The 15,250-nt window shown below is 33.0% G+C and overlaps 1 protein-coding gene across 1 annotated transcript; it reads right to left on the minus strand.

The window, feature by feature from the left end:
- Positions 1-5,166: 5,166 nt before the first annotated feature.
- On the minus strand, positions 5,167-6,711 carry LOC114544728. Its single transcript, XM_028563283.1, has 2 exons — positions 6,633-6,711; positions 5,167-5,581 (listed from the first exon to the last, which is right to left on the minus strand). The coding sequence occupies exons 1-2, from the start codon at positions 6,681-6,683 to the stop codon at positions 5,276-5,278; spliced, it is 357 nt and encodes a 118-aa protein (XP_028419084.1). The 5' UTR covers positions 6,684-6,711; the 3' UTR covers positions 5,167-5,275.
- Between the last annotated feature and the right edge of the window lie 8,539 nt (positions 6,712-15,250).

Raw genomic sequence — 15,250 nt, forward strand, 5'->3', positions numbered from 1 at the left:
TTCTCTCTGAGTGCTTATTAGTCTTATTCCAGGCCAAAAAGTTGACATTGAAATCTCCTAAAAATAGTTCATAGTTAGGAGGAATGGTGGATACACACCTATTAAACTCCTCAATGAAACGTCAGGGGCGCGGTAAATGCAGCTATCAAGATAGTTTTCGCTTTAGGTCTGTTAATTTCAACCCAGCAGCTTTCAACGATTCCGTACAATGTCATACCGATGCTTATAAGGCACACCATTCCGAATATAAAGCATTGCTCCGCCGCCACGTTTATCTTGTTTTCTATCCTGTCTCAGAACGTCATAGCGCTAATCAACAATCGAGAATCATCTACAGATTTATCTAGCCACGTTTCAGAAATACCAAATATATCAAACTATTTTGTTCGAAAAAAGAAAGATTGTCCATCTTGTACACGACACTTCGAGAATTTAGATGCCCAACTTTGAAACCTCTCACTTTCGGCAATTTTCCGTACACTTGTCCGCAACAGTAGGTCCAGGTTGAACTCTATATCGTTTGACATAAGAAAAGCATCATAGCTACCTGGGTCTTGGAGAATAAGCGAAATCCGGCGATTAACTTCGTTGATTGCGAAGGGGTTTCGAGGTGGCATTCTTATATGACCAAAATTTGGGATATCAGCTCTGATAAGGACTTGGAAGCATGGAAAACATTCAAGGATTTCATCTGGGTGACTAAAACAGCCATCTGCAGCAGCTAATTTTGCAAAGATCAAATATATATATAGTAACAAGAGCAAGTTTAAGGAGCCATTTAAAACACGTCCGTACGCCATGTTGTCACGTGCACATCTAGCCCCCTTAAGTAGCTTAGAAGAGTTCAGGGACACATGAAACTTCTGTAAGTTATAAAGTGAAACAAGACAAGTATTTTGCTAGGCTAATCATTGATATAAGTTAACTGGTTCCATAGTTACAGTTAAAAAACATGTCTCACTGAACAAAACAGCTAAATTAATTAGATTCCCTACGTTGCCAGGTGAAAACTCTCTGTAACAAGTAAACCCCTTAACCATATCACATAAAAATGAAGTAGAGTAATATTAATGCACCCTGAATTAAGTTCTATAAAAAACTAAGCATGTAAGAACATTATTTAGAGCTACACATTAGTTTAAAGTAGTGTTTTGTCTTTGAAAAGAAATAATTAAACTATGAAAAAACACATCAAGCCCCCTCAAGTAAGTAATAACAGTTCAGGCACGCATGAAACTGCTGTAGCTTATAAAGTGAAAAGAGACAAGTATTTTGCTGGGCTAATCATTGATATAAGCCAACTGGTTCCATAGTTACAGTTAAAAAACATGTCTCACTGAACAAAACAGCTAACTTAATTATACTCACTAAGTTACCAGGTGAAAACTTCCTGTAACAAGTAAACCACTTACCCAAATCACATAAAAATTACGTACAGTAATATTAATGCACCCTGAATTAAGTTCTAAGGAAAACTAAACACATAACAACATTATTTAGAACTACACATTAGTTTAAAGTAGTGTTTTGTGATTGAAAACAAATAATTAAACTATCAAAAACACATCTAGCCCCCTTAAGTAGCTAAGAAGAATTCAGGCACACATGAAACTTCTGTAACTTATAAAGTGAAATAAGACAAGTATTTTACTGGGCTAATCATTGATATAAGCCAACTGGTTCCATAGTTACAGTTAAAAAACATGTCTCACTGAACAAAACAGCTAAATTAATTAGATTCCCTACGTTGCCAGGTGAAAACTCTCTGTAACAAGTAAACCCCTTAACCATATCACATAAAAATGAAGTAGAGTAATATTAATGCACCCTGAATTAAGTTCTATATAAAACTAACCATGTAAGAACATTTAGAGCTACACGTTAGTTTAAACTGGTGATTTGTGTTTGAAACAAATAATTAAACTATGAAAAACACATCTAGCCCCCTTAAGTAGCTTAGAAGAGTTCAGGGACACATCAAACTTCTGTAAGTTATAAAGTGAAACAAGACAAGTATTTTGCTAGGCTAATCATTGATATAAGCTAACTGGTTCCATAGTTACAGTTAAAAAACCGGTCTCACTGAACAAAACAGCTAAATTAATTAGATTCCCTACCTTGGCATGTGAAAACTCTCTGTAATAAGTAAACCCCTTAACCATATCATATAAAAATGAAGTAGACTAATATTAATGCACCCTGAATTAAGTTCTATATAAAACTAAGCATGTAGGAACATTATTTAGAGCTACACATTAGTTTAAACTGGTGATTTGTGTTTGAAAACAAATAATTAAACTATGAAAAACACAACTAGCCCCCTTAAGTAGCTACGAAGAGTTCAGGCACACATTAAACTTCTGTAACTTATAAAGTGAAACAAGACAAGTATTTTGCTGGGCTAATCATTGATATAAGCTAACTGGTTCCATAGTTACAGTTAAAAAACATGTCTCACTGAACAAAACAGCTAAATTAATTAGATTCCCTACGTTGCCAGGTGAAAACTGTCTGTAACAAGTAAACCCCTTAACCATATCACATAAAAATGAAGTAGAGTAATATTAACGCACCCTGAATTAAGTTCTATACAAAACTAAGCATGTAAGAACATTATTTAGAGCTACACATTAGTTTAAAGTAGTGTTTTGTGTTTGAAAACAAATAATTAAACTATGAAAAAACACATCAAGCCCCCTTAAGTAAGTAATAACAGTTCAGGCACGCATGAAAGTGCTGTAACTTATAAAGTGAAAAGAGACAAGTATTTTGCTGGGCTAATCATTGGTATAAGCCAACTGGTTCCATAGTTACAGTTAAAAAACATGTCTCACTGAACAAAACAGCTAAATTAATTAGATTCCCTACATTGGCATGTGAAAACTCTCTGTAACAAGTAAACCACTTACCCAAATCACATAAAAATTACGTAAAGTAATATTAATGCACCCTGAATTAAGTTCTAAGTAAAACTAAACACATAACAACATTATTTAGAACTACACATTAGTTTAAAGTAGTGTTTTGTGATTGAAAACAAATAATTAAACTATGAAAAACACATCTAGCGCCCTTAAGTAGCTTAGAAGAGTTCAGGCACACATGAAACTTCTGTAACTTATAAAGTGAAACAAGACAAGTATTTTGCTGGGCTAATCATTGATATAAGCTAACTGGTTCCATAGTTACAGTTAAAAAACATGTCTCACTGAACAAAACAGCTAAATTAATTAGATTCCCTACGTTGCCAGGTGAAAACTCTCTGTAACAAGTAAACCCCTTAACCATATCACATAAAAATGAAGTAGAGTAATATTAATGCACCCTGAATTAAGTTCTATATAAAACTAAGCATGTAGGAACATTATTTAGAGCTACACATTAGTTTAAAGTAGTGTTTTGTGTTTGAAAACAAATAATTAAACTATGAAAAAACACATCAAGCCCCCTTAAGTAAGTAATAACAGTTCAGGCACGCATGAAACTGCTGTAACTTATAAAGTGAAAAGAGAGAAGTATTTTGCTGGGCTAATCATTGATATAAGCCAACTGGTTCCATAGTTACAGTTAAAAAACATGTCTCACTGAACAAAACAGCTAAATTAATTAGATTCCCTACGTTGGCATGTGAAAACTCTCTGTAACAAGTAAACCACTTACCCAAATCACATAAAAATTACGTACAGTAATATTAATGCACCCTGAATTAAGTTCTAAGTAAAACTAAACACATAACAACATTATTTAGAACTACACATTAGTTTAAAGTAGTGTTTTGTGATTGAAAACAAATAATTAAACTATGAAAAACACATCTAGCCCCCTTAAGTAGCTAAGAAGAGTTTAGGCACACATGAAACTTCTGTAACTTATAAAGTGAAATAAGACAAGTATTTTACTGGGCTAATCATTGATATAAGCCAACTGGTTCAATAGTTAACTGAACAAAACAGCTAAATTAATTAGATTCCCTACGTTGCCAGGTGAAAACTCTCTGTAACAAGACGCCTGTTCTGGCGTTAACTCCGGCGCACGTGCCAGTTTTCAATATAGAGCTTCTGAACATAAACAATACAGTTCATATTCGCATTTAGATGCCTTGCGAACCTAAATGTTCGATCGCGAAATTCAGAAGCACATCGTACTTTAAAAAGTATAAAAGTTAAATCGTTCAAGAATGTAAATAAATGGTATAATACATTCGCTTTGTCTTACACTTTGCCTTTGGAATTCGCGCTTATATAGTTATATTAAATCTTCAATCCTGTGCAAACTACGACGAGTCAAAGCGCCCATACACGACCACATCATCTTGTTAAACGGCGAAATAGCAGCGATATTACTAAAATAGGACCAGAATCTACACGTATTAAATATATTCTTACCCCAATTCAGTCTAAACTTAATCGAAAAGCATGAAAAGAACGGTTTATTTGTTCCTCTTGGAGGAATTGCCGTATCATGCGAGCGAAATCGAATCGCGCATCGGAAAATTAGCCAAAGCTGTACACCACAACTCTTGGGAGATAAGACTGGGACATAGATAAATCCAATCACATACACATTTAAATACTAGAATGTTTCGCGCCATTACACACTTGCGACGACGAAAAATAATAAAAAAAAAATAAAAAAAAAAAAAAACAAAAACAAAACAAAACCGAGGCGAATTTTCAACTCCGTCGCTGACGCCGGAGTAACAAGTAAACCCCTTAACCATATCACATAAAAATGAAGTAGAGTAATATAAATGCACCCTGAATTAAGTTCTATATAAAACTAAGCATGTAGGAACATTATTTAGAGCTACACATTAGTTTAAACTGGTGATTTGTGTTTGAAAACAAATAATTAAACTATGAAAAAACACATCTAGCCCCCTTAAGTAGCTTAGAAGAGTTCAGGCACACATGAAACTTCTGTAAGTTATAAAGTGAAACAAGACAAGTATTTTGCTAGGCTAATCATTGATATAAGCCAACTGGTTCCATAGTTACAGTTAAAAAACCTGTCTCACTGAACAAAACAGCTAAATTAATTAGATTCGCTACGTTGGCATGTGAAAACTCTCTGTAACAAGACGCCTGCTCAAGGCGTCACTCCGCCTGCAGGTGAAGAAACTACAGGTGACAAAAGGTCACAAAATGAGGTGATTTTGCTTTTTGTACTGTTGTCTGTCATACTTTTGGGATTTTTTGTTATACATTTTGTATTCATTAATATGAAATTATTCATTGATTGATGCATCTTTATTCATTGATGTAACTTTATTTTATTATAATGATGTAACTTCATTCAGTTGCTTAACTTTGTTTACTGATGTAACTTCATTAATTAATATAACTTTATTCATTGTAACTTCATTGTTGGCATTCAAAGGTAAGTTGGCATTCAAAGTTAAGTTGGCATTTAAAGTTAAGTTGGCATTCAAAAGTGACTTAAATTGGTATTCAAATGTGACTTGGTATACAAATGTGACTTGGTATTCGAATGTGACTTGGTATTCAAATGTGCATTCATGGAATTCACACTCAGGGACATAAATTTTTTTTTGCAACTTCCTGCAAATGAGCACCAAAACCTGGAAATTAGAACAAAAATAGGGTTTTATAAGTTTGGCAAATCAATCCTGTGATAGGAACCCCTTTTAACCCTGTTATCACTCGCTACTCTGGTTTATATAAATGATCACAAAGCCTGGTCAAATTGTAATCAGGACCTAACGTTTCGACAGTCCAGTCTACTGTCTTCATCAGGGGTGATCTGACATCATACCCAAGGGATGATGTCACCTGCCAATAAGATGCATATATTCCTCTGGCAAATGGGCACTGTCGTCCCTATTCAGAGCATGATTACTCATATTCCTATGCCACGCTTTTAGGCAAAGTCTTCGACCATGTATCAATTGTTAGTGGTAATTACTTTAGAGTTTTCCCATGCAATCTTGTGTTTCATGTCACACAGGTGCTCTGCCAAGGAAAAACTCTAAAGTAATTACCACTAACAATCGATATGGTCAAAGACTTTGCGTAGAAGCGTGGAATATAAAGATGAGTAATCATGCTCTGAATAAGGATGACGGTGGCGATTTGCCAAAGGAATATATGCATCTCATTGGCAGGTGACATCATCCCTTGGTTATTTAAGAAGCTTCGATTCCAGCTTTAGATCACCCCTGATGAAGACAGTAGACTGGACTGTCAAAATGTTGGGTCCTGATTACAATTCGACCAGGCTTTGTAATAATTTATACATTTATATTTGTGATAAAAGAATATCTTGGTGTAATCTGAAATACGACACAACTTGGCCATTTTTGATTCTGTGAAACCAATTGCAAAGAAACATGTTTCATATAAAAATTCATTGCCGAATTGAGGCATTTTATAAAACAGGCTTTAAAATAGACTCTAGTAATAGAAATATCGAATTCTTAAACATGCAGGGTCGCTAAATTTGTAGTATGTATAATTTCTGAGAGCAAACAGTACTTTGTATATACCTAGTTTGTATTAAAACACTACGTCAACGTGAATCACTAAATCAACTATAAAACAGAAAATCTTGGGTATACTAATATGCAATTACCGCCACAGCATATGAATACAATCTAAATCTTAATAACTTACCCTTGTAGTTGTTGAACATGGTTCTGAAAGCTCTTTCAATTCGACATTCATATTTTTCAATTTTTCACAACGAAAGGACCTCGATTCAAACACGAGGCACAAGGTGACAAGGCCACGAAGAAAATAAACATTCCACAAAATCAACCCAAAACCTCCCTAAATGCCAACTGATGTACATATTGATGTACATAATTCATCCGTATTCATCCGTGTAACCCAGGGCTTCTCGGTCAAAATTTTGGGTTACCTGTAGAAATGCCAACTTCTGTCGCCCAAAACTACGACTACTACGACTACTACTAAAAGGAACAAACTGCGCATACGCAGGCGGAGTAATAAGTAAACCCCTTAACCATATCATATAAAAATGAAGTAGAGTAATATTAATGCACCCTGAATTAAGTTCTATATAAAACTAAGCATGTAGGAACATTATTTAGAGCTACACATTAGTTTAAACTGGTGATTTGTGTTTGAAAACAAATAAACTATGAAAAACACAACTAGCCCCCTTAAGTAGCTAAGAAGAGTTCAGGCACACATGAAACTTCTGTAACTTATAAAGTGAAACAAGACAAGTATTTTGCTGGGCTAATCATTGATATAAGCTAACTGGTTCCATAGTTACAGTTAAAAAACATGTCTCACTGAACAAAACAGCTAAATTAATTAGATTCCCTACGTTGCCAGGTGAAAACTCTCTGTAACAAGTAAACCTTTTAACCATATCACATAAAAATGAAGTAGAGTAATATTAATGCACCCTGAATTAAGTTCTATATAAAACTAAGCATGTAGGAACATTATTTAGAGCTACACATTAGTTTAAAGTAGTGTTTTGTGTTTGAAAACAAATAATTAAACTATGAAAAAACACATCAAGCCCCCTTAAGTAAGTAATAACAGTTCAGGCACGCATGAAACTGCTGTAACTTATAAAGTGAAAAGAGACAAGTATTTCGCTGGGCTAATCATTGATATAAGCCAACTGGTTCCATAGTTACAGTTAAAAAACATGTCTCACTGAACAAAACAGCTAAATTAATTAGATTCCCTACGTTGGCATGTGAAAACTCTCTGTAACAAGTAAACCACTTACCCAAATCACATAAAAATTACGTACAGTAATATTAATGCACCCTGAATTAAGTTCTAAGTAAAACTAAACACATAACAACATTATTTAGAACTACACATTAGTTTAAAGTAGTGTTTGTGATTGAAAACAAATAATTAAACTATGAAAAACACATCTAGCCCCCTTAAGTAGCTAAGAAGAGTTCAGGCACACATGAAACTTCTGTAACTTATAACGTGAAATAAGACAAGTATTTTACTGGGCTAATCATTGATATAAGCCAACTGGTTCAATAGTTAACGGAACAAAACAGCTAAATTAATTAGATTCCCTACGTTGCCAGGTGAAAACTCTCTGTAACAAGTAAACCCCTTAACCATATCACATAAAAATGAAGTAGAGTAATATTAATGCACCCTGAATAAAGTTCTATATAAAACTAAGCATGTAGGAACATTATTTAGAGCTACACATTAGTTTAAAGTAGTGTTTTGTCTTTGAAAAGAAATATTTAAACTATGAAAAAACACATCAAGCCCCCTCAAGTAAGTAATAACAGTTCAGGCACGCATGAAACTGCTGTATCTTATAAAGTGAAAAGAGACAAGTATTTTGCTGGGCTAATCATTGATAAAAGCCAACTGGTGCCATAGTTACAGTTAAAAAATATGTCTCACTGAACGAAACAGCTAACGTAATTATACTCACTAAGTTACCAGGTGAAAACTTCCTGTAACAAGTAAACCACTTACCCAAATCACATAAAAATTACGTACAGTAATATTAATGCACCCTGAATTAAGTTCTAAGTAAAACTAAACACATAACAACATTATTTAGAACTACACATTAGTTTAAAGTAGTGTTTTGTGATTTAAAACAAATAATTTAACTATCAAAAACACATCTAGCCCCCTTAAGTAGCTAAGAAGAATTCAGGCACACATGAAACTTCTGTAACTTATAAAGTGAAATAAGACAAGTATTTTACTGGGCTAATCATTGATATAAGCCAACTGGTTCCATAGTTACAGTTAAAAAACATGTCTCACTGAACAAAACAGCTAAATTAATTAGATTCCCTACGTTGCCAGGTGAAAACTCTCTGTAACAAGTAAACCCCTTAACCATATCACATAAAAATGAAGTAGAGTAATATTAATGCACCCTGAATTAAGTTCTATATAAAACTAAGCATGTAAGAACATTATTTAGAGCTACACGTTAGTTTAAACTGGTGATTTGTGTTTGAAAACAAATAATTAAACTATGAAAAACACATCTAGCCCCCTTAAGTAGCTTAGAAGAGTTCAGGGACACATGAAACTTCTGTAAGTTATAAAGTGAAACAAGACAAGTATTTTGCTAGGCTAATCATTGATATAAGCTAACTGGTTCCATAGTTACAGTTAAAAAACCGGTCTCACTGAACAAAACAGCTAAATTAATTAGATTCCCTACGTTGCCAGGTGAAAACTCTCTGTAACAAGTAAACCACTTACCCAAATCACATAAAAATTACGTACAGTAATATTAATGCACCCTGAATTAAGTTCTAAGTAAAACTAAACACATAACAACATTATTTAGAACTACACATTAGTTTAAAGTAGTGTTTTGTGATTGGAAACAAATAATTAAACTATGAAAAACACATCTAGCCCACTTAAGTAGCTAAGAAGGGTTCAGGCACACATGAAACTTCTGTAACTTATAAAGTGAAATAAGACAAGTATTTTACTGGGCTAATTATTGATATAAGCCAACTGGTTCAATAGTTACAGTTAAAAAACATGTCTCACTGAACAAAACAGCTAAATTAATTAGATTCCCTACGTTGCCAGGTGAAAACTCTCTGTAACAAGTAAACCCCTTAACCATATCACATAAAAATGAAGTAGAGTAATATCAGTGGCGGATCTAGGGGTGTGCAGAATAAATTACTACAGCTTAAAATCGCAATCGCATTGGTAGGTTTTAATGTAAAAATATTCTTTTCAAATCTATAGCCAATAGCGTTATTATTAAGGTGTTTTGAATTTAAAATGAAGCTGTGTAATTTATTCTGCACACCCCTAGATCCGCCACTGAGTAATATTAATGCACCCTGAATTAAGTTCTATATAAAACTAAGCATGTAGGAACATTATTTAGAGCTACACGTTAGTTTAAACTGGTGATTTGTGTTTGAAAACAAATAATTAAACTATGAAAAACACATCTAGCCCCCTTAAGTAGCTTAGAAGAGTTCAGGGACACATGAAACTTCTGTAAGTTATAAAGTGAAACAAGACAAGTATTTTGCTAGGCTAATCATTGATATAAGCTAACTGGTTCCATAGTTACAGTTAAAAAACATGTCTCACTGAACAAAACAGCTAAATTAATTAGATTCCCTACGTTGCCAGGTGAAAACTCTCTGTAACAAGTAAACTCCTTAACCATATCACATAAAAATGAAGTAGAGTAATTATAATGCACCCTGAATTAAGTTCTATATAAAACTAAGCATGTAGGAACATTATTTAGAGCTACACGTTAGTTTAAACTGGTGATTTGTGTTTGAAAACAAATAATTAAACTATGAAAAACACAACTAGCCCCCTTAAGTAGCTAAGAAGAGTTCAGGCACACATGAAACTTCTGTAACTTATAAAGTGAAACAAGACAAGTATTTTGCTGGGCTAATCATTGATATAGCTAACTGGTTCCATAGTTACAGTTAAAAAACATGTCTCACTGAACAAAACAGCTAAATTAATTAGATTCCCTACGTTGCCAGGTGAAAACTCTCTGTAACAAGTAAACCCCTTAACCATATCACATAAAAATGAAGTAGAGTAATATTGATGCACCCTGAATTAAGTTCTATACAAAACTAAGCATGTAGGAACATTATTTAGAGCTACACATTAGTTTAAAGTAGTGTTTTGTGTTTGAAAACAAATAATTAAACTATGAAAAAACACATCAAGCCCCCTTAAGTAAGTAATAACAGTTCAGGCACGCATGAAACTGCTGTAACTTATAAAGTGAAAAGAGACAAGTATTTTGCTGGGCTAATCATTGATATAAGCCAACTGGTTCCATAGTTACAGTTAAAAAACATGTCTCACTGAACAAAACAGCTAAATTAATTAGATTCCCTACATTGGCATGTGAAAACTCTCTGTAACAAGTAAACCACTTACCCAAATCACATAAAAATTACGTACAGTAATATTAATGCACCCTGAATTAAGTTCTAAGTAAAACTAAACACATAACAACATTATTTAGAACTACACATTAGTTTAAAATAGTGTTTTGTGATTGAAAACAAATAATTAAACTATGAAAAACACATCTAGCCCCCTTAAGTAGCTAAGAAGAGTTCAGGCACACATGAAACTTCTGTAACTTATAAAGTGAAATAAGACAAGTATTTTACTGGGCTAATAATTGATATAAGCCAACTGGTTCAATAGTTAACTGAACAAAACAGCTAAATTAATTAGATTCCCTACGTTGCCAGGTGAAAACTCTCTGTAACAAGTAAACCCCTTAACCATATCACATAAAAATGAAGTAGAGTAATATTAATGCACCCTGAATTAAGTTCTATATAAAACTAAGCATGTAGGAACATTATTTAGAGCTACACGTTAGTTTAAACTGGTGATTTGTGTTTGAAAACAAATAATTAAACTATGAAAAACACAACTAGCCTCCTTAAGTAGCTAAGAAGAGTTCAGGCACACATGAAACTTCTGTAACTTATAAAGTGAAACAAGACAAGTATTTTGCTGGGCTAATCATTGATATAAGCTAACTGGTTCCATAGTTACAGTTAAAAAACATGTCTCACTGAACAAAACAGCTAAATTAATTAGATTCCCTACGTTGCCAGGTGAAAACTCTCTGTAACAAGTAAACCCCTTAACCATATCACATAAAAATGAAGTAGAGTAATATTAATGCACCCTGAATTAAGTTCTATAAAAACTAAGCATGTAGGAACATTATTTAGAGCTACACATTAGTTTAAAGTAGTGTTTTGTGTTTGAAAACAAATAATTAAACTATGAAAAAACACATCAAGCCCCCTTAAGTAAGTAATAACAGTTCAGGCACGCATGAAACTGCTGTAACTTATAAAGTGAAAAGAGACAAGTATTTTGCTGGGCTAATCATTGATATAAGCCAACTGGTTCCATAGTTACAGTTAAAAAACATGTCTCACTGAACAAAACAGCTAAATTAATTAGATTCCCTACATTGGCATGTGAAAACTCTCTGTAACAAGTAAACCCTTACCCAATCACATAAAAATTACGTACAGTAATATTAATGCACCCTGAATTAAGTTCTAAGTAAAACTAAACACATAACAACATTATTTAGAACTACACATTAGTTTAAAGTAGTGTTTTGTGATTGAAAACAAATAATTAAACTATGAAAAACACATCTAGCCCCCTTAAGTAGCTAAGAAGAGTTCAGGCACACATGAAACTTCTGTAACTTATAAAGTGAAATAAGACAAGTATTTTACTGGGCTAATCATTGATATAAGCCAACTGGTTCATAGTTACAGTTAAAAAACATGTCTCACTGAACAAAACAGCTAAATTAATTAGATTCCCTACGTTGCCAGGTGAAAACTCTCTGTAACAAGTAAACCCTTAACCATATCACATAAAAATGAAGTAGAGTAATATTAATGCACCCTGAATTAAGTTCTATATAAAACTAAGCATATAAGAACATTATTTAGAGCTACACGTTAGTTTAAACTGGTGATTTGTGTTTGAAAACAAATAATTAAACTATGAAAAACACATCTAGCCCCCTTAAGTAGCTTAGAAGAGTTCAGGCACACATGAAACTTCTGTAACTTATAAAGTGAAACAAGACAAGTATTTTGCTGGGCTAATCATTGATATAAGCAACTGGTTCCATAGTTACAGTTAAAAAACATGTCTCACTGAACAAAACAGCTAAATTAATTAGATTCCCTACGTTGCCAGGTGAAAACTCTCTGTAACAAGTAAACCCTTAACCATATCACATAAAAATGAAGTAGAGTAATATTAATGCACCCTGAATTAAGTTCTATATAAAACTAAGCATGTAGGAACATTATTTAGAGCTACACATTAGTTTAAACTGGTGATTTGTGTTTGAAAACAAATTAAACTATGAAAAAACACACTAGCCCCCTTAAGTAGCTAAGAAGAGTTCAGGCACACATGAAACTTCTGTAACTTATAAAGTGAAACAAGACAAGTATTTTGCTGGGCTAATCATTGATATAAGCAACTGGTTCCATAGTTACAGTTAAAAAACATGTCTCACTGAACAAAACAGCTAAATTAATTAGATTCCCTACGTTGCCAGGTGAAAACTCTCTGTAACAAGTAAACCTTAACCATATCACATAAAATGAAGTAGAGTAATATTAATGCACCCTGAATTAAGTTCTATATAAAACTAAGCATGTAGGAACATTATTTAGAGCTACACATTAGTTTAAAGTAGTGTTTTGTGTTTGAAAACAAATAATTAAACTATGAAAAAACACATCTAGCCCCCTTAAGTAAGTAATAACAGTTCAGGCACACATGAAACTGCTGTAACTTATAAAGTGAAAAGAGACAAGTATTTTGCTGGGCTAATCATTGATATAAGCCAACTGGTTCCATAGTTACAGTTAAAAAACATGTCTCACTGAACAAAACAGCTAAATTAATTAGATTCCCTACGTTGCCAGGTGAAAACTCTCTGTAACAAGTAAACCCTTACCCATATCACATAAAAATAGTAGAGTAATATTAATGCACCCTGAATTAAGTTCTATAAAACTAACACATGTAAAACATTATTTAGAGCTACACATTAGTTTAAAGTAGTGTTTTGTGATTGAAAACAAATAATTAAACTATGAAAAAACACATCTAGCCCCCTTAAGTAGCTAAGAAGAGTTCAGGCACACATGAAACTTCTGTAACTTATAAAGTGAAATAAGACAAGTATTTTGCTGGGCTAATCATTGATATAAGCCAACTGGTTCCATAGTTAACGAACAAAAAACAGCTAAATTAATTAGATTCCCTACGTTGCCAGGTGAAAACTCTCTGTAACAAGTAAACCCCTTAACCATATCACATAAAAATGAAGTAGAGTAATATTAATGCACCCTGAATTAAGTTCTATATAAAACTAAGCATGTAGGAACATTATTTAGAGCTACACATTAGTTTAAAGTAGTGTTTTGTTTTGAAAACAAATAATTAAACTATGAAAAAACACATCTAGCCCCCTTAAGTAGTAAAACAGTTCAGGCACGCATGAAACTTCTGTAACTTATAAAGTGAAAAGAGACAAGTATTTTGCTGGGCTAATCATTGATATAAGCCAACTGGTGCCATAGTTACAGTTAAAAAATGTCTCACTGAAAAACAGCTAATTAATTATACTCCTAAGTTACCAGGTGAAAACTCTCTGTAACAAGTAAACCCTTACCAATCACATAAAAATAGTAGAGTAATATTAATGCACCCTGAATTAAGTTCTAAGTAAAACTAACACTAACAACATTATTTAGACTACACATTAGTTTAAAGTAGTGTTTGTGTTTGAAAACAAATAATTAACTATGAAAAACACATCTAGCCCCCTTAAGTAGCTAAGAAGAGTTCAGGCACACATGAAACTTCTGTAACTTATAAAGTGAAAAAGACAAGTATTTTACTGGGCTAATCATTGATATAAGCCAACTGGTTCCATAGTTACAGTTAAAAAACATGTCTCACTGAACAAAACAGCTAAATTAATTAGATTCCCTACGTTGCCAGGTGAAAACTCTCTGTAACAAGTAAACCCCTTAACCATATCACATAAAAATGAAGTAGAGTAATATTAATGCACCCTGAATTAAGTTCTATATAAAACTAAGCATGTAGAACATTATTTAGAGCTACACGTTAGTTTAAAGGTGTTTGTGTTTGAAAACAAATAATTAAACTATGAAAAAAACATCTAGCCCCCTTAAGTAGCTAAGAAGAGTTCAGGACACATGAAACTTCTGTAAGTTATAAAGTGAAACAAGACAAGTATTTTGCTGGGCTAATCATTGATATAAGCAACTGGTTCCATAGTTACAGTTAAAAAACCTGTCTCACTGAACAAAACAGCTAAATTAATTAGATTCCCTACGTTGCCAGGTGAAAACTCTCTGTAACAAGTAAACCACTTACCCAAATCACATAAAAATTACGTACAGTAATATTAATGCACCCTGAATTAAGTTCTAAGTAAAACTAAAACATAACAACATATATTTAGAACTACATTAGTTTAAAGTAGTGTTTTGTGATTGAAACAAATAATTAAACTATGAAAAAACACATCTAGCCCCTTAAGTAGCTAAGAAGGTTCAGGCACACATGAAACTTCTGTAACTTATAAAGTGAAATAAGAAGTATTTTACTGGGCTAATATTGATATAAGCCAACTGGTTCATAGTTACAGTTAAAAAACATGTCTCACTGAACAAAAC

The sequence above is a fragment of the Dendronephthya gigantea genome, unplaced genomic scaffold (genome assembly GCF_004324835.1).
Source record: "Dendronephthya gigantea isolate DGI-Jeju-01 unplaced genomic scaffold, DenGig_1.0 000921F, whole genome shotgun sequence".
NCBI lineage: Eukaryota > Metazoa > Cnidaria > Anthozoa > Malacalcyonacea > Nephtheidae > Dendronephthya > Dendronephthya gigantea.

Excerpts from the sequence above, each read along its gene's own strand:
- LOC114544728 (XM_028563283.1), bottom strand. The coding sequence starts at position 6,683 with ATGAATGTCGAATTGAAAGAGCTTTCAGAACCATGTTCAACAACTACA. Across the intron at positions 5,582-6,632 it reads CATGTTCAACAACTACAAGG|GTTTTGGTGCTCATTTGCAG; the intron begins GTAAGTTATTAA and ends TCTAATTTCCAG.